We start from the raw sequence: 27,633 nt of genomic DNA, 5'->3' as shown, positions 1-27,633 counted from the left end.
TGTGCTAGATTAGGGTTGTAGCTAAAACCTACAGAACAGTATCTCTCCGGGAACAGAGTTGGTGAGCCCTGCTCTAGGGAGTAGGGCCACACAAGGGAGCTTGTGGCATTTAGCAGAAACCCACAGAACGGATCTCATAATAACTGTGGGACACAGCTGGTATGATGAGGGAGGTATGGGTACAACAGGGTTGACTAATGAGACCACCCTAGGTTGTACAGGAGCCTGCTAGCCACATGGGCTAAATAAGCTTCAATTTGTCCCCTAATGCTAAAGCACTAAGAAGCCAAAGTAATAGAGGAACGGTATTCGCACATGTTACAATATGCTGCTGGTCTGTTGAAAACAGTGGACCACTTTTAAAGACATCCACCCACTCTGTCATTCGTGCTCCCGAGTGGCGCAGCAATCTAAGGCACTGCATCTCAGTGCTAGGGGTGTCACTACAGACACCATAGGGCGGCGCCAATTGGCCCAGCATCGTCCGGGTCTGGCCGGTGTAGGCCATCATTGTAAGAATCTGTTCTTAACTCACGTGCCTAGTTAAAGGTTTAAAAAAAATATTATAATAATAATTCTTCCTGTTTTGAGTGAGAGACAGGAGTGAGATTGTCTTTTATATCCTGGGTCTGATTAGTGTTGCAGCTGGTCCCTTCAATATGAGCTTCATTGGTGTTGTCTTTACAGTTAACTGCGTTACGGCTATCAGGATATCTGCACCTCGTGGATATACTGTATGTTTGCCTCGTGAAAAGGGAGATCTCAGGATCATTTGGGGTTGGTTGTAACATTCATTTTATGTTTTTCCAGCGGTGAGCGTGAGCATATTGGTGTGCATCGGCCTGGTGTATTTGGGTTGTCTGAATGTACTCTTCCCAAGAGTTTTTCGGGACCATGCAAACTGCAGAAACATGAACAGACACATTACAAAGAGAGCGCGAGCTGTGAGTGAAGAGGGGGAGATTATGTGGATGATGGACATGTGTGTTTGCGTCAGTGAGCGAGACCGTGGTGTTTCCATCCAGAACGGCTGTCTGCTGCGTCACGTGGAGTCTGTTCCCAGCTGTACTGCAAGCCTGGTGAACCCGTGAGGCTTGTGTTAAATATAGTTTGTTTATTTACACACGAGTGCCGCCCGGGCCTCTGGGCAGCTCCGAGAACGAGACGTCACAATTTCTCAATCTGTCTGTGTGTGCTACACTGGTGTGTGTGTGTGTGTGTGTGTGTGTGTGTGTGTGCTAGCTACAATGTATGACTGGTGTGTGTGTGTGTGTGTGTGTGATTACAGAGGTTTTGTGAAACACACAGAGGATATTAAGGGCATAGTCCACCGTGCCTGTTACTTCAACCCAACAACAGCATTTCTCTACCCCTCCCACCCTCCCAGAGGCCTGCCGTATACTAGTTGAATAAAACATAAAAGAACTTCATTCGACAGCCCGTATGCCTTGGCCTTGGATGAACAGCTGAGTGCAGCTGCTCACCTGATCCCTTTATAGCCTGTCTAGCTCAAGAATAATCATCTTAGGTCTCATATCAAGGGCTCCCGACTAATTATCTTTGTTAATTCGCCCGTCTTTAGCGTCTTAAGGCCTGTTTGTTTTGTGACTCTGAGAGAGGGGGGGAGAGAATTAGAGGAAGAGAAAGGATGACTGTGGACAGCCTTGGGGTGTCTGGTTCTCAATGTCCAACTTGACCTTAGCTTTTGTCACCCTTTCTCTCTGTGAAAACATGACGATACCGCTCGATTTCATTAGACCTACACACCCTTGGTGACCATATACACCAGGACTCGTATATCTTATACAACGGCGTGTAATGGACGCTAGTCCAGCAGAACATTATTCCTCGCTAGAAGCACCATTCATTCACACACAGCCTAGAGAGAATACTGTTATCTGTCGAGTTCCTTCCCTGATGGGTGAGCCAGTTCCTCTATACAGCCATTCAGGACATCCTTATGTGATCTCCGCTGCTTACATTGTCTCGATTGATATGTGGAACCCCCCAAGGTTACCGGTAAACAAGGATGGCCTGCTTTTCTCTTCGGCTCAAGCCTTGCTTTGATTCACCGTGTAGACCTGTTTCTTGCCAAGGGCTCAGAGAGAGACTCTCTCGACAATACCAAGTCTTTCTTGTCCGGGATACGATAGTGGCCTATAAAATATATTGTCCTTGTCGTTTCTGTCGCTGAATGTGTTGTTAGGAAGTGTGTGTCGTGTGTGTGTGTGTGTGTGTGTGTTAAGTAGTATGTACTAAGCATCTCCCCCCCTTATCTCTCCCACAGCTATAGAGACCCAGAGTACCAGCTCAGAGGAGATAGTGCCGAGCCCGCCGTCGCCCCCTCCTCCCCCGCGGGTCTACAAGCCCTGCTTTGTGTGCCAAGACAAGTCCTCAGGATACCACTATGGAGTCAGCGCCTGTGAAGGCTGCAAGGTGAGACACACCACCTAACCTTATATCCATACACGATATTCTATACTATAGTCTATTCTATATTTCATTCTATTCTATGCTATATTCCATTCTATATCTCATTCTATTCTATGCTATATTTCTTTCTATTTGATCCAAGGTTCAAATTGTACATTGATTCTGGGGGATGTTCTGTAAATGGTGGGCTGGCCCAATGTTCTGAATGCATATAGGGGTGCCCATGTGGATATTTCTAACACATATCCTGCTTGTCCTGGTTTGGAATGGGAGTAACCAGTCCCAGGGGCCATCACCCTAAGGCACCCCTGAACATTTGAACGCATGCTATGTCTAGTATTTCCAATGAACGTTATCCAATGTTCCAATTGGGGGGTGGCCTAAAAATAGTGGACTGGACCATCGCTTATGTCATTGCTTATTCTAACCTCCTATATCTAGGGAATATACCTAATCAGTTGCTCAACCCGAAATGTGTCTTCTCTAGGGTACGTGGAACTGCAGGGCGCCAAATTCAAAACAACAGAAATCTCATAATTAAAATTCCTCAAACACACATGTATTTCACACCATTTTAAAGATACACTTGTTGTAAATCCAGCCACAGTGTCCAATTTTCAAAAAGGCTTTACGACGAAAGCAAACCAAACGATTGTTAGGTCAGAGCCAAGTCACAGAAAAACACAGCAATTTTTTCCAGCCAAAGAGAGGAGTCACAAAAAGCAGAAATATATAGATCAAATGAATCACTAACCTTTGATGATCTTCATCAGATGACACTCATAGGACGTCATGTTACACAATACATGTATGTTTTTGTTCGGTAAAGTTCATATTTATATCCAAAAATCTGAGTTTACATTGGCGAGTTATGTTCAGTAGTTCCAAAACATTGGGTGATTTTGCAGAGAGCCACATCAATTTACAGGAATACTCATAATAAACATTGCTAAAAAGATACAATTGTTATGCATGGAATTTTATATCCACTCCTTAATGCAACCACGGTGTCAGATTTAAAAAAAACTTTACGGAAAAAGCATACCATGCAATAATCTGAGTACGGCGCTCAGAGACCAAAACAACCCAAACAGATATCCGCCATGTTGTGTAGTCAACAGAAGTCAGAAATAGCATCATAAATATTCACTTACCTTTGATCTTCATCAGAATGCACTCCCAGGAATCCCAGTTCCACAATAAATGTTTGTTTTGTTCGATAAAGTCCATCATTTATGTCCAAATACCTCCTTTTTGATTGCACGTTCAGTACACAATCCCAACTCATGACGCACGATCACTAGGAGCAGACAAAGTCAAAAAGTTCCGTTACAGTCTGTAGAAACATGTCAAACAATGTATAGAATCAATCTTTAGGATGTTTTTAACATAAATCTTCAACAATGTTCCAACCGGAGAATTCCTTTGTCTTCAGAATTGCAATGGAACAGAGCTAACTATCACGTGAACGCTCAAGACTGAGCTCGTGGCTCTCTGGCAGACCTCTGACTCATTCCCCTCTCATTCGCCCCCACTTCACAGTAGACGCATCAAACAAGGTCCTAAAGACTGTTGACATCTAGTGGAAGCCTTAGGAAGTGCATTATGACCCCATAGACACTGTGTATTCGATAGGCCAAGAGTTGAAAAACTACAAACCTCAGATTTCCCACTTCCTGGTTGGATTTTTTTCTCAGGTTTTTACCTGCCATATGAGTTCTGTTATACTCGCAGACATCATTCAAACAGGTTTAGAAACTTCAGTGTTTTCTATCCAAATCTACTAATTATATGCATATTCTAGCTTTTATGGCGGAGTAGCGGAGAGTTTAATTTGGGCACGCTTTTCATCCAAAATTCCCAATGCTGCCCCCTACCCTAGAGAAGTTAACCCAACCCCTCTGAATCAGAGAGGTGACAGGGGCTGCCTTAATCGGCATCTATGTCATCAGCGCCCGGGGAGCAGTTGTTGTGGGGGCCAACTGCCTTGCTTAAGGGCACAGCGACAGATTTTTCACCTAGTCGAAGTGGGGTTTCAAACCAGCGACCTTTCGGTTACTGGCCCGACAGTCTTAACCACTAGGCTACCTGCCGCCCTATACTCTATCTATATATGATGGGACTGCCAGATGTGGGCTATGCTTCAATAATATTGTGCTATACAGTTCTCCATAAACTATATGGAAAAATATATTCTGTTAGTGGCTTGAGTTGGAGAGTGTGGATCTGCTGTGTCGTTCGAACTCCAAATGAAGTCATTATCGAAAGCGGGTGCTCCGGCCGGGTGCAGAGGAGCTGCACCCTCATTCAGCAAGAGTCAACCCGTACACTTGTCATCCCCACTCCCCATGCATGTGTCGTAAGCCATCTCCAGCACGTCCTCAAATATCATACGTGTTCTTCACTCCCGAGCTCTCCATTGATCAGGCCTCGCAAGCCTTTTCGTGTGGTTATGTGAGACGTGTTATGAAAGCAGCAGGTACACTGACTTGCACTCTGTCCTGTAATAAGGCAACCGTCTGCCTTCTGAAGTGGTATCTGGCCGCCTTATCTGCAGTACAGTGTTTCATAAGACCGGGTTGTGTAAGCTTGTGTAAGCAGTGGTGCGCTGGGGGACTTGCTGTTCATCTGTAGTGCATGGAGGTCGAGGGATGGGGGTTTAAGGGGATGGTGTTAGAGGGGTTGAGGGCAGGGCGATGGTAGGCAGAGAGGGAGGCTGGATGACTGGCTGTGGTGGTGACAGGTGACCATTAGGCCTGCCTCACATGGCTGGGCCCAGGGAAGCGAACACCTGGCCTGGGGCGGGGGACGGAGTGAGGGAAAGAGGTGCTGCAGGAGCCCAGTTGACACTCGAAGGAAGGCGGGTCACGGCATCCACAGTGGAGATGAGAAAAGAGGGATTAGGAAGAGGGCGAGAAGGAAAGAAGAGGAGGAGAGATTAGAAAGACAGGGACATAAGGACCGGAGAGGAGGAGAGTAGAGATGACCGAAAGGGGACAACAAAGAGATGAGTGGAGCTTCTGGAGCCGAAAGAGTCCTGTTTTAACACAGCAAGATTTCGCCGCCTTCAATGGAACTTAACCTGTCCTCTAATAGAGACTTATCCTTATCCTGCCCTTTTATGGGGGCAGAAATGCACCACTTGCCGGAGTTGCCTGTTGCAAGTCCTCAATAGTTTTTATTGTCTCTTAACTTCACACTACTCCTTGTTTTCTAATAGTCCCTGATTTTAAATATGCTAATGATGAATACTAGCTATTGATGGAGAGATGTAGAGTGAGTGAGTGCGTGCGTGCAGTCTGAGTCAATATGAAAACAGGACCATGACTTCATGTTGGCTATATAAGAAACAAACTGGCTAAAACTCACTGGGTGCTGTGCGTGCAAGCGTGTGCGTGCGTGTGTACATCCCTGCCGGGTGGTAGCTACCCCGGCGCCAGCTGCTAGTCACCGCCCCCCAGCAGAACTTTCACAAATTCAGCATTCGCCTCCCCTATGTCCTGTTCACCATAGGAGGTGATGAAGCTTGGCATTCTCAATAATTCAACCCTACAGGCATATTCATGTATATACAGCCAGTCATCGGAGACTGGGGTAAGTTGAGGGTTAGCATTTTAGCATCTCCTTAACTAGCCCAGCTACAAAGCCCAACCCTGGGGGGGGGCGTTGAGGGATATGGTCGGAACAAGCTACTTAGAGATGGCTCATTTGTTTGTTGTTGAAGTGGAGAACTCTCTCATGTTCCCTCTCTTTCTCCCAGATATAAACACTTTAACATAACATTTGCATGCTCTCTTCATATTTATGTTTTTGCCTCCGAGGCATCGGTGCACAGCATGAACCCTCTCTTTTTATTTTCTTTGATGCGAAAGAGATTAAACCCCCCCCCCCCCCCCCCCCCCCCCCCCCAACATTGCTCGTCTCTCTGATGTTGTTGTGGTGTTTTTAGCTGTCCTTGTTAGTCACTTCTTTAGTAATGTGCCTGTCACAGACGTAGTCGCCGAGCAGGAGAGGCAGAGTCTCTGGGCATTTTCAGATGGTCGCATGAGGACACCTGCACACTCAGTGGGAGTCTAGGGAGGCTGGCTTTACTCTAGGCACAGTTTGTGAACTACAAGTATAAGAGGATTCATGCTTTTTTCCCTGTGCAGTTTCAGACCTTTCCCACGCAATCAACCGTTACCACACACACATTGCACATGAGTCAGGTCCAATATTATTGGCACCCTTGATAAACGTGAGCAAAATAATATAAATACTGAGCTATATTGTATGCTCCCCCAAAAATTCTAATAATATTTTATACTAATACAATTGCTCATAGAAAGAGATTTTGTTTACCAAGTAAAACATATTTTCTCTCAAAAAGATGTGGGTCAAAATTATTGGCACCCCTGTTTTCCATACCTTTCAATACCTCACGAGGATAACGGCACTGAGCCTTTTTCTAAAATGTTTTATGAGATTACAGAACACATTGGAAGGGATCTTAGACCTTTCCAGAACAATGATATCCTTCGTCTGCACTTATGGGACCGCCCTCTTCAGTTCAAACCACAGGTTTTCAATGGGGTTCAAGTCCGTAGACTGAGATGGCCTCTTGTGGATGCTGCTGTCCCTTACAGTTGTGCCACGTTGACGCAATAGCACTTTAATCGATTGATCAAACGCACATATATAGTCTACAGTATACTGTAATAATACTGTTCTTCTCATCTCGCTCACCTTCAAATACGATCCCTCCCCACCTATCAGCCTGCCTGTCTCTCCTCTCAGGAGGGGTAGGACGAGGAGAGCGAAGGATAGCCCATGATCCGGGAAGGACAAATTGTGGGTTTTAGTCCATCTGTCGGCCAGAGACCTAATCTCCTGGAATTGTGGCGCTCCCCTGCCAGCCGGCCCCACCCAAACATGACCCACCCCCTTTCTTCCATGATACACATTGACCCACCCCCTTTCCTCCGTGATACACATTGACCCACCCCCTTTCCTCCGTGATACACATTGACCCACCCCCTTTCCTCTGTGATTCAATATGACCTATGACCCACCGTCGCTCCTCCGCCCGTCAATGTTGCCGGTGATTAACCCATTGAGTGACTAATGAAAATAAATATAAGTTATAACTTCCACATTGTGCTTGATACTGATGGCATCCTCTACAGTCTCTGCCTTGCCAGAATACACAAAGGGGGTAGATGCCTCGAATGGTAGATGTACCGTTTTTAGGTTTTTGGAGCTTTGAGACGCATGGGTTGGCGACTTTTGTGTATCTGACACCCTCCTCCTGTCCTTTCGTTTTGTTTCAGATATCTGCTGAAACAAAATGATCTGCGGGAGTGGTTTTTTTTTTTTTCTGAGTGTAAGCATTTTAAACCCATGTTCTCTCTCTGTAATGATTTTCAGTTGGCCCCGACCCAGAATTTCTTTTTGCTGGGCCATTTTAAATATATAAAGTAGGTCATGGAAAATAGCTAGAGGCCCATTGGCCTCTGCGTTTCATATCCCCGAACCGTTTTGACTTACTTAAAGTCCTAAAAGCATCTCTCAATGTCCTAATGGGCTATTACCAAGGTACGTGGGGGATCTCATGAGATGGCAACAGGAGTTAATATTTCTCCTGCAGATTATTCATTGCTACGACTTTCAAGAGCGTAGTGTTTGGGTAACGCACTGTGGACCCTATGGAACACTCTGGGACTATCTATAGGTTCTTGAATCTCCTCACGCTCACTGACAATATCTCTCTCTTCTCATCGCTCTCTTTTTTTCTCCCTCTCCTCGCTCTCTGTCTTCATACCTCCGTCCTCCAGGGCTTCTTTCGGAGGAGCATCCAGAAGAACATGGTGTACACGTGTCACCGGGAGAAGAACTGCATCATCAACAAGGTCACCAGGAACCGCTGCCAGTACTGCCGGCTGCAGAAATGCCTGGAAGTGGGCATGTCCAAGGAGTGTGAGTAGCACTGCTAAACTACACCACCCTGCCAACCCTAACCTCAGTACACTATACGCTACACCTCCCGGGTCAGGACGTCATCCACAGAGGCCATGTCATTATCCAAACTATGCACTGACAATCAGGGCAATTAAATCCTTTCCGTTCGACTGCCATCTGGGATGAAATGTCTGGGTGTTTGATTGAGCTCTGATTGATGATATATCATGCGTCACTGAAGTACGCGGCACTGTCCAGTCGAGCCTATACTACACAACAAAAACTCTGATCACAATCATCATTCTCTATCATAGGGCCTCAGAACTGTGTGTGTGTGGGGGGGGGGGGGGGGGGGTAGTGTACACTGCCCCAATACACATTTTGGCTTTGCACAGTAATAGTGGTAGCATAGTGAGTCTTAGTGGACCTCTGTGATGAATATGTTAGCACCTGCGGAGAGTGAATGAGCAGGCGTCGCCTCTGATCAGTGCATCCCTGGGGCTGTGTCAACACACTCCCTCCCCTCACACATACACATACACACACTGTCAGACCAGATGAGCTAATTGGTGGAGGTGAGACACAAACACACACACACACACACAGGTCCACACTGTAGGCATTGTAAATATACTGACACACACACACAAACAGGCGGGCACACTCCTCCCTCTCTCTGTCGTCTCTCTACTATGGTATTTACCCTCTTCATGGTACTGTAAGCGCTCTGCGAGTTTCCCACGCGGCTGGCCGTCTGAGGCCTACTGTAAAGTAAGTTATCCTCAGCGCTCCTTACCTCTGAATGGGCCCATTAATCATGATTATGAGGATTACGGCAGGCCGGCTCTGCAACACCCACCACAGGGACAGACAGGAGATAGTTTGAAATGGCACTGCCATCTTGTGGCTTGAAGTCGGTACTGCATGGCTGAAGGTAAATAGACAGGATAGGTAGAAGTGGAACCTAACAACTGATACAGGGTGAGATCTTTCTTCTGTTCATCTCCCTAATGGTTAAGGGCCAACTTCTATCTCAAGTTCAAAAAGTAGCCATATAGGTTCACTCTTAAGGCGTCAGCATCCTGGACTCCGCTAGGTGAACCGAAAGAGTGTGCTCGCATGCTCCCTTCAGCCTTCGCTTGAAAAACAAGAAAAAAGCGACAATACTGTACATATTGTCCATTTTGAGACACCGTAGCCAGTATACACTTCCTCACAATAGTCAGAATTAATCTGAGATAACTCAAGAAATCTGTCATCAATTTGAACGTTTTTGCAGAGGAGATCTTAGTCACGCAATTTCACAGCTAACTAAGATGTTTGGTGCAGTATTTCGTCTCTCATTGAAAGATTGAATGACAACAAGAAGAATCCCTACTGTTGACCAATCACCGACTAACGGCATTAGACTTTATTGAAGAATCCCTACTGTTGACCAATCACCGACTAACGGCATTAGACTTTGGCTCCGGACTTCGGCTTTCCTCGAGAAACAATGTTGGGTTCCCGAACAGACGATTTTAAAAACCTCACCGGAGTCCAAAACTAACAAAAATGTCGTCATAATATATGCATGCACAAACTCTTCCGAACTGTTTCGTCTGGGAAGCATGCTGACGGACGCCTTTACTCTCCCATACTCCCTCTATTTATTCTGTGTGTGTGTGTACTGATTGGGTTATGTGAGGGTGTAGTGTCGAGATGTCTTTCTCTGTGTGTCCCTGTGTCCTGGCTGATGACTTTGGTTGTGTTGCGGGGCTCCATCGGGGGGGGGGGGGGGGGGGGGGGGGCTGGCCATCTGGGGACCTGCGGGGAGCTACCGAGAAGGCTGGGAGGGCCGGCCACTCTGCTAGGGGACGTCTCGGTGACCTTGCGTCTGCTCGACAGCTCCAACACCGTCAGGACCGGTGCCAGGTGGCCATGCCGAGGCAGAGAGGGGGAGAGCGAGTGAAAGAGAATGAGGGGAGAGATGGGGGGGTTACCAGGGAAAGCCTGAGAGAGGAGTCAGTGATGTCGAGGAAAGGCAGGGGCTGGCCTGGAGTTTTTTGGGGAAATGCTCTTTTACAATATCAATGTTGACTATGTTTGTTTCCTTCGGCGTGCCGTTAAACCTCTGCTGGTGACTAGGCGTGTAGAATGTAGACTTGATCCATGTCATGAAGTTGTGTGGTTTTCAATACAGTCTGTGTACGACAGAGAATATGCCTATTCAAGTTGTTTGTTTTTTTAAGTTGTGTTTTGAATTTGGTTATTAACATTCAGATTATAGGACAGTCCATTTCACTGTACACACGTAAACGTTCCCCGCTGTAATTACTGTGGTAGGGTGTGTGTGTGGCTGTACTGTACTACGGGGGAGCCCTGTGTTAGTTAGTGTGTGCCCTGTCGAGGGGGTAAAACTGTGCCCCTCCTTGTCGCCTCAGCTCCTCGCTCCAGCTCCAAAGGCGGGATGGCGTTGGGCCCCCAGCCGCCGCCCCCACCCTTGGAGACCGGGAGAGGACAGACTGGGGCGCCAGGGGCGGACAGGGCAGCTCCCCCGGGTAAGCAGTCACCCCCTCCTTCCCCAACTCCATTCCTCCGTCCCCTCTTTCCCTCCATCCATCCCTCATCACCTGTTTTCATCTCCCGTGCAGGGCCCTAGCATCTCCAGCATGTATGAACGGAGGAGGAGGAGGAGGAGGAGGGTAGGAGAGGATAGAGGGAGAATAAGTTTCATCATTGCCTGGCCAAAACAGAGCAGCGAGAGAGAGGCAGGCAGGAGAAGCAGGGCAACATTGACATTTTTATCTTTCCATTGAATTTAATCTGTGTGATGGACGACCTGTCATGGGTTTAATTTTCCTCCTTCAAATTATCCCTGTCTGTCAGCTAGCTGGCCCTCTCTCGCTTTCTCATGCACACACACACACACACACACACACACACACACACGTGCACGCACGCACCCACACATTCATACACACGCACGCAGACACATTGTCAAACGTAGCCTTTTATATTGTGAAATCCACTATGAGTACAAGTGATTGATTGATGGGAGTATGTGTATTGCTTCTAGCATACCCAATACAATACTATACGCTACAATGAATAGACTGCTAGAATGTGTTTCATATCAGTGGGAAACCCAATTCCACACGGTCGTACCATTTTAAGAATGCTAGAAAGAATCCTTCATAGCTCAAACACATTCATATTCAAACAAAGCATTCGTGTAGACACATTCCACGATTTACACACACACACACACACACACACACACACACACACACACAAAATAATGCTGTGGGCTGTATTTCTTCTCCCCCTCGCTAGCCCTGCTATGGATCGCCCTCCAGTTATTGCACACAGCAATTCTCCGTGACTGATCGCGAGTCCCGGCTAATAGTTCTTTAATGACTGCGTTCAATTGTGTTGTGCAGCTTTTGATTGCGGTGTCAATTTGTCAGCACGGGTAATGTCTCTGCGTTAAGGATTCTCCACTTTTATTTAGGGAATTCATTTAACGTCTCCAACGGGCGCCGTGTTGGGGGGGTGGGGGGGGGGGGCTGAGTCGCTTTGACAGGTACGGGAGAGCAGGTGAGGGCCCGAGACACACACATACGCACACACACTCACATCATTCTCAGCTCTCCTCACCTGTCAGCTCCTTTAAAGGTGGATGGACTTTGTGGCAAGGAGAAATAGCTGTTGGCAATGCGTAGTTGTATAGATGTAAGAAAGTGCTTTACTTTACTTACTTGATTTTTATTTGTTAGTGACGCACATTAATCAATATCTCTGTAATTGTGCCAAATTTTGCCAAAATTATCATTTTCATCTGAAGTCTTAGTGATTTGAGGGTGCGCTTACCTAGCAAATGCAGGATCTGCTGTTGTATAGTGTGTGAGTATCAGACCTGGATGCCCCCCCCCCCCCCCCCCCCCTTGTGTCTGTGGACTGATTTAATGAACGTTGTCCCTGTACTGTGCATCCCTTTCTGGCCCTGGGTCAGATGTTGTCCCTAGACAGACAGTAATCTGTGATGAGTTTTGTGTACCCCTATAATGGTTAGGATTTGGACAGGGGAACTGATCCAGGGTCTGTGCCTAAGGTTAACCTCTGGGTCGAGGTCTGGGACCACTGGGTCTGCGCTGGGGCTCGAGCTGTGGTCTGCGGAAAGGGGGAGAAGAGGAAAACAACAAACCCAGGGAAGACCTATCAGAGAACAAGTGAAGCTTGGAGCGACAAAGAGGGAAATAAGCTGGCGATTGAGGATTAAAGAGAGGGAGAGGAGAGGAATGCGCAACAGTGATGGAGATAGAAAGAGTGCATGAGAGCGAATGCTAGAGGGGGTTGTGCAGCTAGTGGGAGCGGGGGCTCAGTCGAGCCCTTAAAACCATTACCGCCTGGATATTTGTCATATTATGTTATTAGATTAGCCAGGGCCTCTAATGAAAGCAGTAGCAATGTGTCAGCATTATGAACGACCTTATCCGCCAACGCTATTTATCACCTAACCCGCCTCCCCTCGTCAGACCTATACACCCCAGGGTGGGTGAGGGGAGGGAGGGGGAGGAGGGAGAGAGCTGAATATACCCTAATGGCTTTCCAATGCTAAACACAGCAGCGGCTGGTGTATTTGTCATTTCGGGAGTGAGTGTAGCTACATTCACAGCAGCGGTCGGAGCGCCGCGGGGAATGGCATTTCTCAGGCTTTCCTTTTGGATTATTTCCTCAGTAATATCTCTGTCCCCCCTGGGCCGACCTCTCATGGTCGTTTATCTTCCCGGATGGGATCAGAGCTGGAATGTGTTCTGCCGGCTTCTTAGCTACAGAGGCCCTCGGAGCTTGATGTTTTCCTACTGCCACTTAATCATCCTCTTCTATCGGGTATCTGTCCTGTTAGCTAGCCTACATACACCACCTCCTACTCTTGTCCTTTTGCTACCTCTATTTTATATCTCAATCCCATCTTAGTTTCTGTCTAGATACCGCCACAATTTAAATACTGTTCCACAATTTGTCCCCCCCAACACAAGTGAAATCCTGGGTGCTTTACCCGCAGTTTAATTTCACCGATGGTCTTGCCATTTCATTTTGGTTTTATTTCTGTCTTTGATATCACAATTACTTTCTAGTTTAGGCAGGAAATACAGTATCCTTCCTAGACTGTTTGTAAACCAACCAACTGAAACCGAGACATACCAAATTTACCTCCGAAGCCCCCTTCTTTTTAACACACCTTTTAGACATTCCACTGCTAAATGGCCTCCCTGTTCCTAAACCATGCTTCTCTTCCTTCTCTCTCCCGTCAGCGGTGAGGAACGACCGGAACAAGAAGAAGAAGGATGAGAAGAAGCCGGAGTGCACTGAGAGCTACGTGCTGAGCACTGAGACGGAGCAGATGATCAACAGGGTCAGCAAGGCGCATAAGGAGACCTTCCCTTCCCTCTGCCAGCTCGGCAAATACACTACGGTGAGCACCGCAATACTTAGTCAGAGGTGTGTGTGTTTCTGTATGTAAAATCTCACAGATTACCAGGACAGTGCATTCGCTCATCTGTTGTGGTTTGGTATTTTAACTGAATGATTCTTCAAAGTGTTGTTTAAGTGTAGCTTCAGAACCTTGTTGGTGCTGCTACCTGTGATTCTCATAATCACAGAGTTCATTCATTTGATTTATTGTGTCATTCATGTTGTCTGTGTGGAGTCTTGAATGCAGGGGCGCAACTTTGTTTTTAGAAGTGGGGGGGACATAATCTGGCAGAGGATTCCACCCCCTCCCCCCCAAAAAAAACCAAAGAATTGGGGCATCTAAGATAATTTCCTGCATTTCTGCACAATCCAATATGACCCATGGCCCTTCTAGCCCTCTTAATTTAGAACACAAAAAAAAGCAAAAATGTCCCAGTCATCAAGCTAGTTAAGAGATAATTGTTAAATATGTTTAAGTGATAAGACTGAACAAGATCAAAGCTAATTCAATAATCAATATTGTTGCACCTTTAACCAATAACCTAACAAATGAACAACTCTTTTAAAATGAAGTACAAGGACTTTTGATTGTGTTTATTAAGAAATCCTCTATCAAATTTCAGCCAGCCCACCCAGCCAGCCGGATCCTTCTACACACCCGACCCCCACCAGCCTAGTCAATAACTAAACTCTCTTCCAACAGATTTTTTTTTCACAGTCTTTAGGTTTGGGAATAAAGTTTCAAAATAATACAAAAAATAAGCGCAAAGCTACACATACATTATACATATTTTATTTCAGCTCATGAAACATTAATTATACATTATCTAAGAATAGAATCAATGGTTCAATAATTGAAAGGACCGTTATTCCCAGATCCCAGACTGTAGCATGAATCTACTGTCCTGTAGGTACTGTAGGTCTACCCATCAACTCAAGATGGAACTTTGTGTCGTTCAATAATATTGTTAATATACTGCAAAAATCACCAGAACTCCGTAGACTGGTCTTCCCTGGCTGTCTGACCCTGCTGGGACACCTGTCACCATCTGATCCTGCTAAGACATGATGATCATGGTGCACCGTCAGTACACAACACTATGACAGTGAAGCCTGTAGAGCTGTTTATTACTAGAATTATCTAGGGAAACTGACAAATCAATAAGATTACATTGCTATACTGACTAATAAAAACTCACATTGCACAAAACCGCCATTTTTGGCCAGCTCTTTCTCTGTATATCAACTGGCGAAAGCAATCAAAGTTAATTTACTTCTGTTGAAACGGGACAAAAAGGCTACAAAACATTTCCATACAAACAACAGCTGTTAAATGGTAATAATAGCCACCTCATATCGCAATCTGATACTGATAGCTACAGGCTAGACTAGAGCTAAATTGGCTTTGGTGGCTACTAGCTCTCTAATTCATTCACCTCAGTCGAGACACTACTAGCTCAGTACTGGCAATTTCAGAATGTGACCCCCCCCCCCCCCCCCCCCGTTCCCCCCGTCCCCAGTGAAAGTTGCGCTGCTGCTTCAATGTAAAACCATCTTCATTCAATAAAAACAGGTTAGCCATCAAACTCTTACTAGTTTCTCTATCTCATTCACAGAGTAACAGCTCTGAGCGGCGTGTGGCTTTGGACGTGAACCTGTGGGACAAATTCAGTGAGCTGTCCACCAAGTGTATCATCAAGACGGTGGAGTTTGCCAAGCAGCTGCCCGGCTTCACCACGCTCACCATCGCTGACCAGATCACCCTGCTCAAGGCCGCCTGTCTGGACATACTGGTAAGGGGAACACACTCTCTCGGATCGCTCTTCACGATCAGAGTTGGTCAATTAACCAACCATGGTCCTGGTCTATCTGAGAGGGAGAACAGGCGTTTGTTCCAGCACTAAAACACCATATCACCAACAAATCACCTTATAAGTAGGAACTCGATCAGTTGAAATGGATGTATGAGTGCTGGGGTGGTGTAAAAACCTGCACACAATCTAGTTTTTTCAGGCCTGGGATTAGTGAGTGGTGACCACTCTATTATATAAGATCTGTTCATAGGATTATTGAAAGTACTACAGCTACTTATCGATTCATACCCTGTGCTATTTCATGATTGGCCTATGTATTTTATTTCTGGCATTCTCAACCAATCCTGCGCTCTGCTCCCTCAGATTCTGCGGATCTGCACGCGCTACACACCGGAGCAGGACACCATGACGTTCTCGGACGGCCTGACGCTAAACCGGACCCAGATGCACAATGCCGGTTTCGGACCGCTCACCGACCTGGTGTTCGCCTTCGCCAACCAGCTCCTTCCCCTGGAGATGGACGACGCCGAGACGGGGCTGCTCAGCGCCATCTGTCTGTTGTGTGGAGGTACTGCGGCTGTTTGGATTCAACCAATGCTACTGCATATACAGACGCACCCATACACACTCAGTGATTGAAGTTGATAATGACATTGTGCCCGGGTAGAGTAGGGTAGGGGTTAATCTGCCTCGTCTTCATGTGGCTGTGAAGGTGTCTCTGTCTAAAACAAATAGAGCTGGTCACATCGCTTCTCATTATAGGCAACTGTCACTGTACCGTATTCCAGCATTCACATATTGGACAGGCTCAAAACTATACTGAACAAAAATATAAATACAACCTGTAAACGGTTGGTTTCATGTTTCATGAGCTGAAATAAAAGATCCCAGAAATTTTCCATACACACACAAAGCTTATTCATCAAAAATGTTGTGCACAAATTTGGTTATGTCCCTGCTAGTGAGCATTTCTCCTTTGCCAAGATAATTCATCCACCTGATAGGTGTGGCATATTAAGAAGCTGATTAAACAGAATGATCATTACACAGGTGCACCTTGTGCTGGGGACAATAAAAGGCCACTTTTAAAAAGGCAGTTTTGTCACACAACACAATGCCACAGATCTGTCAAATTTTGAGGGAGCGTGCAATTGGCATGCTGACTGCAGGAATGTCCACCATAGCTGTTGCCAGATGATTTAATGATTTAATGTATCATAAGCCACCTCCAACGTCATTTTAGAGAATTTGGCAGTACGTCCAACCAGCCTCACAACTGCAGACCACTTGTATGGCGTTCTGTGGGCGAGCAGTTTGCTGATGTTAACGTTGTGAACAAAAGTGCCCCATGGTGGGCAAGCATAATATGGCATGAAATAGGCAGGCATAAACTATGGACAACGAGCACAATTGCATTTTATCGATGGCAATTTGAATGCACAGAATGCATACAGTTTAGCATGAGCTCTATTTATTACATTTCAACTCACTGAACACACCCCTGTATTGTGTTTGTGGCTGTGTGTAGATCGGCAGGACCTGGAGCAGGCAGACAAGGTGGACGTACTACAGGAGCCCCTACTGGAGGCTCTGAAGATCTACGTGAGGAAGAGGAGGCCTCACAAACCACACATGTTTCCCAAGATGCTGATGAAGATCACCGACCTGAGGAGCATCAGTGCCAAAGGTGATAGGCAGTCCGAGACATCCGTCTACACCGTTGACCATTTCTTTCTCGTTCAAAGGTTGTCTGAAATAGGCCAAGATCAGGCATCTTGCGATTGGTTCACTGATGATCGATAACGGACAGGACACAAATGTAGTTTCCTCAGTATTACGAAAGGTGTGCAGCAGGGATCGATTTTTAGGGCCCTGTTCTCTTCACTATTTATATGAAACCTGTAACACTCCTCTCTATGCGGATGGTACAGTTATTACTGTTATTTACTCCTGTGCCCCCTCAGTACAGCAGACCTTTCATGACAATTTTGACAATTCAAAAATCACTTACTGATCTTGAAACTAGTGCCTAATGCCAATAAAACCCTAATTGATGTTCTCTAGGTCTTGTAATATTGACCCTGAGGACCTGCGTATTTGCACGTGATGATACTCTCTTTTAAAACACACATTGAAAAACTGACAAAAAAGCTGAGAATTAAGATGGGTTTTGTATAGAAAAAAATCCTGCTTCACTTTGAAAAATAAAAGGAAGATTGTTCAAGGAACGCTTCTCCCAGTGTTTTATTATGGTGATATAATCTACATGCATGCGGCAGCCTCTGTTTTTTAAAACTTCAGACTCAGTCTATCACAATTTTCTTACACATCACTGCATTTTGTATAGTTATGTTGGCTGGGAGCCTCTGACTACCAGAAGGTCCCACTTTGTATATGAAGTGTTTCTTCAGAGACCCCCCCCTTACTCAGCTCACGTCTTAATTGGAAGTCCTGTTTCAATTAGCGTTAAATTATAATGGACTACTATATATAGTAGTTAAAGCTGCAATATTCAACTTTTTGGGCGACCTGACCAAATTAACATAGAAATGGGATTTTTAGATCTGTAATTTTTATCGAAAGCAAGTCTAAAGAAGCATAGATCTGTTCTATGTGCACTATTTATATGCTTCCCATTCTTAAGTTTTGTTTTTGCGTCTTTTACTTTCGGTTTTGAACACCAGCTGAGAATACAATATTTTTGGTTATGTAAAATATATTTCACAGCGGTTTAGATGGCACAATGATTCTCTACACTATAGCTGCTTGTTTTGTCACAAACTGAAATTAGGCAAACTATTTTAATTTTAGCAACCAGGAAATGGAGGCGCAATTTCTGCATAGTGCACCTTTTAAGGTACTTACTTTGCAACGTCCATAAAGGTTTAAACTAAATTGTAAAGGTATACATTTGTAATGTAGATCCAAGTCAAGTGTGACTCATTCATATAAAGGGGTTGAATGTCCGCAACTGAGGACAGACTAACACCATATCTTGGTCCTCCCCTCCTCAGGAGCCGAGCGTGTCATCACCCTGAAGATGGAGATCCCGGGCTCCATGCCCCCTCTCATCCAGGAGATGCTAGAGAATTCTGAGGGTCTGGAGAGTGGGGCCACAGGCTCCCGGACCAGTGGGGCCCTCCCAGGCAGCTGCAGCCCCAGCCTATCCCCAAGTTCCGCCCAAAGCAGCCCCAGCCCCACCACACAGTCACCGTAGCAAGCCGCCCTCTTTTTCGCTCATCCCCCTCCTTTCTCCCTGTGGTTGGGGGGTCCTCAATGGACACAGAGACTGGCGTGTTCTTGAGTGTTCCTCCCTATGTGCGACACACCCTCTCCTGCTCCACCCCCCCAAAGACACTGTCGGGAAAATGGCGGACGGGCGGTGGTGGGATTTCTCCGTTTTCTGGAACACTGCTGATATCTCCTCTGTCCCTCACCCTTCCCTCTCTCTCTCTCTCTCTCTCTCGCTCTCTCGCTCTCTCGCTCTCTACCTGAAAGACTGAGGGAAGGAATCGAGCAGTCAGAGCTGTGGACACTGGTCCACTCAGAGGGGCTGGTGGGAATGGAGGAAACAGACAGACAAATGGACACGACAAGCGGACAGACTAACACCAGACACTTTTCTCGTTTCTCCAAGGCGGACTGCAGGCATGGACTTGTCGAAGAAGAACCCACATAAAAAGACTGGGTCATTCTCCTTTTCCATCTTTGAAAAACAGATTTCGTACTAAATATATATAAATATATATAGAAAGTAAGGAACTGTTGTGATTGAATTCTTCTTGATGGAATAGCAGGTTGAGAAGAAAAACTACTTTTTTGTGTGTTTTAATTGTTTTATACCCATGAGGGTATCAAAAGAGAATTGTTCCATTGTTTTATCACATACTGATGATGTTTTAATTAACAAAAGTAAAGAAGTTAAAATTACTTTTTCAATTTAAAGACATACACACGCAAATGTGCACAGAAAAGAGTTGCGATAAATATCGAACTATTCCAGGTTGGGTTTGCTTTTTCTCTCCTTTTTCTTTTCTGCTGCAAAGAGAATGGGAAAAAAATGATTGTATGAGCTTGGATGTATGATATGGTCACAGGTCCTTCAAGAAATCAAATGAATGAAGTTCAGGTGTATTTTAAGTAGCCTTTGAGTTCATGTATATAAGCTGTATTCATTTCTTAAAAAAAAAAAAAAACTACGGATACCTTTTTACGTTTTTTGTTCATAGGTTTCTGTTTCAAGAAAAATATATTTCAGCACATTTTCCTGAAGGAAACGCATCTGTTTGTCCCTTTAAATGAGGGACAGGTCCATAGAAATCACAATGGTTCTTAAAAACAGCAGCCACAATTTAGTTCACTCTCACCCCTTAAATTACAACATAGATTTCCATGAATACGAAAAAGAAAACCAAAGCACTCATATTGGGGCTTTTTGGTGATTAGATTTGGGGAGTTGGAGGGTTGAGAGCCAGGCGCTGGGTTCATCCAGCTAGGCACAGAGACTAGAAACAGCATGGTTCCCAAATGGATTACAATGTGAAGGATGGAGTACAGTACACACATTTTCCCCGAAAAAATGATATGGGGGAGGGTAACTTGAGTGATCTAGTGTTCCCTATTGATGGTGAAGAAAGTTGGCCTTGTTGACAATGCTCTCACGACTACACTAACAACCTGGGTCGTATTCATTAGGCATGAAAAATTAAAAATAAGTGATTGACACAGGGAGAGTCTACCCTCCCCCCCTTGTAAAATGTTTTGCAGTGTGCACTAATGAATGTGACCCCGTTTTGGGAAACGGGACCTTTTGACCTTTGCCTCAGAGCAATACCACCTGTGATTCTTCATAGAAGCCCAACATCACCACCGAGCCTAGTTTTTGATTCTCACACGCAGCTCGCTCAAACATTCATCACTGTACACAAACACATACCGATGTCTCAGGAAGGAATCGTTCTATATGCTTTGCTTGTTCTTTGTAAGAGTTTCCACTGTGCTGCACCCCACTGCCTATCACACACACTGACACACATATGCATGCTACTGAATTCTACAACTCCACAATCACTCGTCTCTGCTAGGCCAGTACTTTGCAGAGAGACCGGTCTGAACAACAAGAGCTATGAAGAGGATGTCAATATGGATTCTGTTTGAATCATAAATGTGTTCCTTTTTTTTTTTTCATTTCTTTATTTGTACGGTCAAAGCTGCTTTTTTTTTACCCTCAATTTTTCACCTGTCCACAACAGCGCACAAGCCTCTCCCCAGCGAATCTGGATTAGCAACACAAACCCCTCGATTTGAGAAGTATGGAATATGTTGCAATTTTTTTCCAAGTTCATCAGGCAACTTAAAATAAAAACATTTCATAATAGTGTTTGTGTGTGCCTGAAGCAGTGTTTGATTACACATTTACGATAATACATCAAGATGTGTAATATATATATATATTTTATAGTCTTATACTTGAGTAGTCGTCTGCACCTGAGCCTTGTCCTTTGAGAAGCATTACTTGGCGTGTAAACAAATGTCTGTCATATACACCCCACTGATAGATGAGTAGGCCTCTTCTGATAGAAGAAATACATTGATGGCAGCAACGGCTACCATTTACGGACAGTCATAATGTCTTGCATAATGTTAAGTACGCAGTAATGAATGGGTTCCGTGGTATGGTATATGTGCTGTTGCAGACTGCAGTACAGTACGAGGACAACCATACAAACGTTAGGCCCTCAAATACCAACGAAGGCTATGGAGTTCTACTGGTAGCAAGCAGGCCATCGAGAGGGGTTATTTGTCATCTGGCATAGAATGTTTAATATCACTCCTCACAGACGGTAAACTACGAACACAGAGCATACTGCGTCTCTGCTTGTGCTTGGGAGGGATTATACTAGTTCTTGTAACTGCATGAGATAAGAACAGCTTTTCAAATTAGCGAGAAAGATGTTTGCTGCAGTTACTCAAATGGCTTCATCATTTGATTGGTAGAAGATATAGTGTTCCTCATTTTTAAGGAACAGTGTACGGGTGTCTAATTTATTTTGGATAATAATTTTATATTAAACTGACTATGGCAGTAGGCAGATTATGCAATAGGAATGTAAATACCTTACTCTGTTTATCAATCTGTGTACGGTCAAAATCGAAGTAAGCATACTCTGATTAAAACACCTGGATTTCTGAGCAATCTTTAGAATTATTAAGACTTGTAAACACCTTAAATCGGCGTTCCAGCTGTGTATTTATACTGAACAAAAATAAATATGAAACAATTTCAAAGATTTGAATGAGTTACAGTTCATATAAGGAAATCAGTCCATTTTAAATACATGGATTATTCCCTAATCTATGGATTTCACATTTATTTAATCTGTATTAACTAGGCAAGTCCGTTATGAACAAATGCTTATTTACAATTTACATTTTCCTCACGCAGAGCGACACATCTCCTTCGCATAGAGTTGCTCAGGCTGTTGATTGTGGCCCGTGGAATGTTGTCCCACTCCTCTTCAATGGCTGTGCGAAGTTGCTGGATATTGGCAGAAACTGGGACACGCTGTTGTACACGTTGATCCAGAGCGACCCTAACATGCTCAATGGGTGACATGTCTGGTGAGTATACAAGTCATGGAAGAACTGGGACATTTTCTGCTTCCAGGAATTTTGTACAGATCCTTGCGACATGGGGCCGTGCATTATCATGCTGAAACATGAGGTGATGGCGGCGGATGAATGGCACGACAATCAGCCTCAAGATCTAGTCACGGTATCTCAGTGCATTCAAATTGCCATTGATAAAATGCAATTGTGTTCATTGTCCGTAGCTTATGCCTGCCCATACCATAACCCCACCGCCACCATGGGGCAAAACATTGACATCAGCTCGCACACACAAGGCCATAGGCCATACACGTGGTCTGCGGTTGTGAGGCTGGTTGGACGTATTGCCAAATTCTCCATAACAACGTTGGAGGTGGCTTATGGTAGAGAAATTAACATTCAATTCTCTGGCAACAGCTCTAGTGGACATTGCTGCAGTCAGCATGTCAATTGCACGCTCCATCAAAACTTGAGACATCTGTGGCATAGAGCCCCACTGTGGAGGTGTCATAATACCCATAAAACCTAGCGGTCAAACAGGGAAATGGTTCCAATTGTTTTTCCACTATTCATTTTTCCCCATACCGGATTAAAGAAACACTTCAAATAAGGGCTGTGTTTCGTGTAGGCTTACCATGGTTTGAGGTTTTGTAAATCTCTTTCGGACAAGGTGACTTATTCAGCTCTACTTACTCTCAGTTTCAAAACTGCTAATTAGCATCAAAGTAGACACCATGCAAAACTACAATTCCCTGCAAGCTCCATCACATCATTTCTAGCTGACACCTTTGCTAACAGGTATTGTGTCCATTTAAAACTTGCACAAGACATTTCACAGAATTGTCCATTTAAAGAAATGTAGCCAATGTATTAATTACTACATTGAACAAACATTAGATAGTTAATCCAGAGATTCTTACCTTTGCCTCGATTCGGCAGTCTCGTCCAGATCATCATGGCATTTGTAGTTCTTTATGATAGCCACATTAGCAGTTAATTAGCATTTCATATTTGGGGCGTAAATACAGACAAATATATTGAGAAAAGTCACCTTGTCCAAGAGAGATTTACACAGTTATCAGAACATCACGCCAAGGTAAGCCTACACTTCTTCACTGAGGTTTAACGGCGGTTAGCATCCAATAAATGTTGCATTACCGCCACCTACTAGACTGATGTATAACTCCCTTATACTGTGCTAAAAAGAAAATACCCTACCATCTAACACTACACTCACTAAATTATATTCATATTTTTTTTTATAAATCAATAAAACCACCCTATTCCTATTTAAATTTAGCAGCTCTAGGAAGTCTTGGTGGTTCAAAACTAATTCTATTTAAGAATGATGGAGGCCACTGTGTTCTTGGAGACCTTCAAAGCTGCAGACATATTTTGGTACCCTTCCCCAGATCTGTGCCTCAACACAATCCGGTCTCAGAGCACTTTGAACAATTAAAAAATATATATATATATTACCTTTATTTAACTAGGCAAGTCAATTAAGAACAAATTCTTATTTTCAATGACGGCCTAGGAACAGTGGGTTAACTGCCTTGTTCAGGGGCAGAACGACATATGTTTACCGTGTCAGCTCAGGGATTCGATCTTGCAACCTTTCGGTTACAAGTCCAACGCTCTAACCACTACCTGCTGCCCAATTCCTTCACCCTCATGGCTTGGTCTTTGCTCTGACACCTGTATATAGCCTCATTTATTATTTTTCTTTACTTATCTATTGTTTACCTAATACCTATTTTTTTTACTTAAACTGCGCTGTTGGTTAAGGGCTTGTAAGTAAGCATTTCACTGTAAAGTTTACACCTGTTGTATTCAGCGCACGTGACAAACTTTGACTTGATTTGACATGCACTGTCAACTTTGAGACCTTATATAGACAGATGTGTGCCTTTCCAACTCATGTCCAATCAATTGAATTTACAACAGGTGGACACCAATCAAGTTGTAAAGACATCTCAAGGATGATCAATGGAAACAGGATGCACCTGTGCTCAATTTCGAGTCTCATAGCAAAGGGTCTGAATACTTATGTAAATAAGGTATTAGAGTTTTTAAAGTTTTTTTATTTTAATTTCTAAAAACGGTTTTTGCTTTGTTATTATGGGGTATTGTGCGTAGATTTTTATTTAATCAATTTTAGAATAAGGCTGTAGCTTAACAAAATGTGGACAAAGTCAATGGGTCTGAATACTTTCCGAAGGCACTGTATATAACTTGTTGGCTTATCCCTCTGTACTGGTAAAGATCTACTACTCATAACACTCCTCTCAGGATCCCTCCCCCTTGACTCATCTTCCTCTACTTTCTTCACTGCCTCAGCATATGAAAACTTCTGCACTACTCTAACATTGGAATCCTCAACCTGCCTCTCTCGCACCGGACATTTCTAATTCAACACCATAGTACCCTCCAAGCTCATGAGTAAGCTCGGGGCCCTGGGTCTGAACCCCGTCCTATTCAATTCGGTCCTGGACTTCCTGACGGGCAGTGTGGTGTTGCGCCTCTTCAATCTCAGAAGTCTGAAGAAATTTGGCTTGGCCCCCAAAAAAACTCACAAACTTTTATAGGTGCACACTTGGGAGCATCCTGTCGGGCTGTATCACCGCCTGTTACGGCAACTGCACCACCCGCAACCGCAGGGCTCTCCAAAGGGTGGTGTGGTCTGTCCAGCACATAAACGGGGGCAAACTACCTGCCCTCCAGGACACCTACAGCACCCGATGTCACAGGAAGGCCAAAAAGATCATCAAGGACAACAACCACCCAAGCCACTGCCTGTTCATCCTGCTATCATCCAGAAGGCGAGGTCAGTACAGGTGCATCAAAGCAGGGACCGAGAGACTGAAAAACAGCTTCTATCTTCAAAGTCATCAGACTGTTAAATAGCCATCACTAGCACATAGAGGCTGCTGCTTATATATATAGACTTGAAATCACTGGCCACTTTAATAAATGGAACACTGGTCACTTTAATAATGATTACATATTTTGCATTTCTCATCTCATATGTATATACTGTATTCTATTCTACTGTATCTTAGTCTATGCCGCGCCGACATTGCTCGTCCAAATATTTATATATTCTTAATTCCATTCCTTAACTTTGGATTTGTGTATATTGTGTGTAGTGTTGTGAAATTGTTAGATATTACTTGTTAGATATTACTGCACTGTTGGAGCTAGAAACCCAAGTATTTCGCTACACCCGCAATAACATCTGCTAAACACGTGTATATGACCAATAAAATTTGATTTGATTTGATTTCCGCCGGTCTAATGTCCATTGCTCTTGTTTCTTGGCCCAAGCAAGTCTCTTCTTATTATTGCTGTCCTTTAGTAGCGGTTTATTTGCAGCAATTTGACAATGAAGAACTAATTCACACAGTCTCCTCTGAACAGTTGATGTTGAGATGTGTCTGTTACTTGAACTCTGTGAAGCATTTATTTGGTCTGCAATCTGAGGTGCGTTTAATTGCCAATTTCTGAGGCTGGTAACTCTAAATAACTCTGGGTCTTCCTTTCCTGTGGCAGTCCTCATGAGAGCCAGTTTCATCATAGCGCTTGATGTTTTTTGCGACTGCACTTGAAGAAACTTTCAAAGTTCTTGACATTTTCTGGACTGCTTATTTGAGCTTTTCTTGACATAATACGGACTTGGTCTTTTACCAAATAAAGCCATCTTCTGTATACCACCCCTACCTTGTCACAACACAACTGACTGGTTCAAACGCATTGAGAAGGAAAGAAATTCCACAAATGAGCTTTTAACAAAGCACACCTGTTAATTGAAATGCATTCCAGGTGACTACCTCATGAAGCTGGTTGAGAGAATGCCAAGAGTGTGCAAAGCTGTCATCAAGGCAAAGGGCAGCTATTTTGAAGAATCTCAAATATAAAATATATTTTGATTTGTTTAACACTTTTTGGTTACTACATGATTCCATATCTGTTATTTCACAGTTTTGATGTCTTCACTACTTTTCTACAATGTAGAAAATAAGAAAAAAATAAGAAAAACCCTTGAATGAGTAGGTGTGTATAAACTTTTGACTAGTACTGTATATGCTAACATGAATTTGTTGGGCAAAGACTCAACTGTTTCGCCACTCATGCCACCCTGTCTGCGTCGCACCAAACGACGAGCATCACAAACACCGGGAATCTTACATTTTTTACAAGTTATTTTTTAATTTCACCTTTATTTAACCAAGTAGGCCAGTTGAGAACAAGTTCTCATTTAGAACTGTGACCTGGCCAAGATAGAGCAAAGCAGTGTGACACAAACAACACAGAGTTACACATGGGATAAACAAACATACACACTAGAAAAGTCTATATACAGTGTGTGCAAATGTAGTAAGATTAGGGAGGTAAGGCAATCAATAGGCCATAGTGGTGAAATAATTGCAATTTAGCAATTAAACACTGGAGTGATAGATGTGCAGAAGATGAATGTGCAAGTAGAGATACTGGGGTGCAAAGGAGCAAAAAAATGTAAAACAATATGGGGATGAGGTAGTTGGGTGGGCTATTTACATATGGGCTATGTACAGGTGCAATGATCGGTAAGCTGCTCTGACAGCTGATGCTTAAAGTTAATGAGGGAGATATAAGTCTCCAGCTTCAGTGATTTTTGCAATTCATTCCAGTCATTGGCAGCAGAGAACTGTAAGGAAAGGTGGCCAAAGGAGGAGTTGGCTTTGGGGGTGACCAGTGACCAGTGAAATGTACCTGCTGGAGCGCGTGCTACGGGTGGGTGGTGCTATGGTGACCAGTGAACTGAGATAAGGTGGGGCTTTACCTAGCAAAGACTTATAGATGACCTGGAGCCAGTGGGTTTGGCAACGAATATGAAGCGAGGGCCCGCCAACGAGAGCATACAGGTCGCAGTGGTGGGTAGTATATGGGGCTTTGGTGAAAAAATGGATGGCACTGTGATAGACAACATCCAATTTGCTGAGTAGAGTGTTGGAGGCTATTTTGTAAATGGCATTGCCGAAGTCAAGGATCGGCAGGATAGTCAGTTTTTCGAGGGTATGTTTGGCAGCATGAGTGAAGGAGGCTTTGTTGCGAAATATGATGCCGATTCTAGATTTAATTTTGGAGATGCTTAATGTAAGTCTGGAAGGAGAGTTTACAGTCTAACCAGACACTTAGGTTTTTGTAGTTGTCCACATATTCTAAGTCAGAACCATCCAGTGTGGTGATGCTAGTCGGGCGGGCGGGTGTGGGCAACGATTGGTTGAAGAACATGCATTTAGTTTAGCTTGCATTTAAGAGCTGTTGGAGGTCACGGAAGGAGTGTTGTATGGCATTGAAGCTTGTCTGGAGGTTTGTTAACACAGTGTCCTAAGAAGGGCCA

The 27,633-nt window shown here is 44.3% G+C and overlaps 1 protein-coding gene across 9 annotated transcripts in view; it reads left to right on the top strand.

Moving 5' to 3' along the window:
- The window catches only part of raraa (retinoic acid receptor, alpha a), a 216,930-nt gene extending 195,909 nt beyond the window's left edge, over positions 1-21,021 (top strand). For 7 of the 9 annotated variants that reach the window (XM_036946442.1, XM_036946444.1, XM_036946441.1 and 4 more), the window contains 8 exons: positions 2,288-2,436; positions 8,247-8,388; positions 10,794-10,910; positions 13,668-13,828; positions 15,444-15,620; positions 16,005-16,209; positions 17,170-17,328; positions 18,656-21,021. In XM_036946442.1, the coding sequence (XP_036802337.1) occupies positions 2,288-2,436; positions 8,247-8,388; positions 10,794-10,910; positions 13,668-13,828; positions 15,444-15,620; positions 16,005-16,209; positions 17,170-17,328; positions 18,656-18,858 (1,313 nt within the window). In that variant the 3' untranslated portion in view covers positions 18,859-21,021. The remainder of the gene's footprint in view (positions 1-2,287; positions 2,437-8,246; positions 8,389-10,793; positions 10,911-13,667; positions 13,829-15,443; positions 15,621-16,004; positions 16,210-17,169; positions 17,329-18,655) is intronic. The other 2 variants (XM_036946446.1, XM_021565098.2) reach the window with 1 other exon arrangement.
- The last annotated feature ends 6,612 nt before the right edge of the window (positions 21,022-27,633 follow it).

This window comes from Oncorhynchus mykiss, chromosome 16 (genome assembly GCF_013265735.2).
Source record: "Oncorhynchus mykiss isolate Arlee chromosome 16, USDA_OmykA_1.1, whole genome shotgun sequence".
Lineage (NCBI taxonomy): Eukaryota > Metazoa > Chordata > Actinopteri > Salmoniformes > Salmonidae > Oncorhynchus > Oncorhynchus mykiss.
This window is presented reverse-complemented; position numbering and strand designations above follow the sequence as displayed.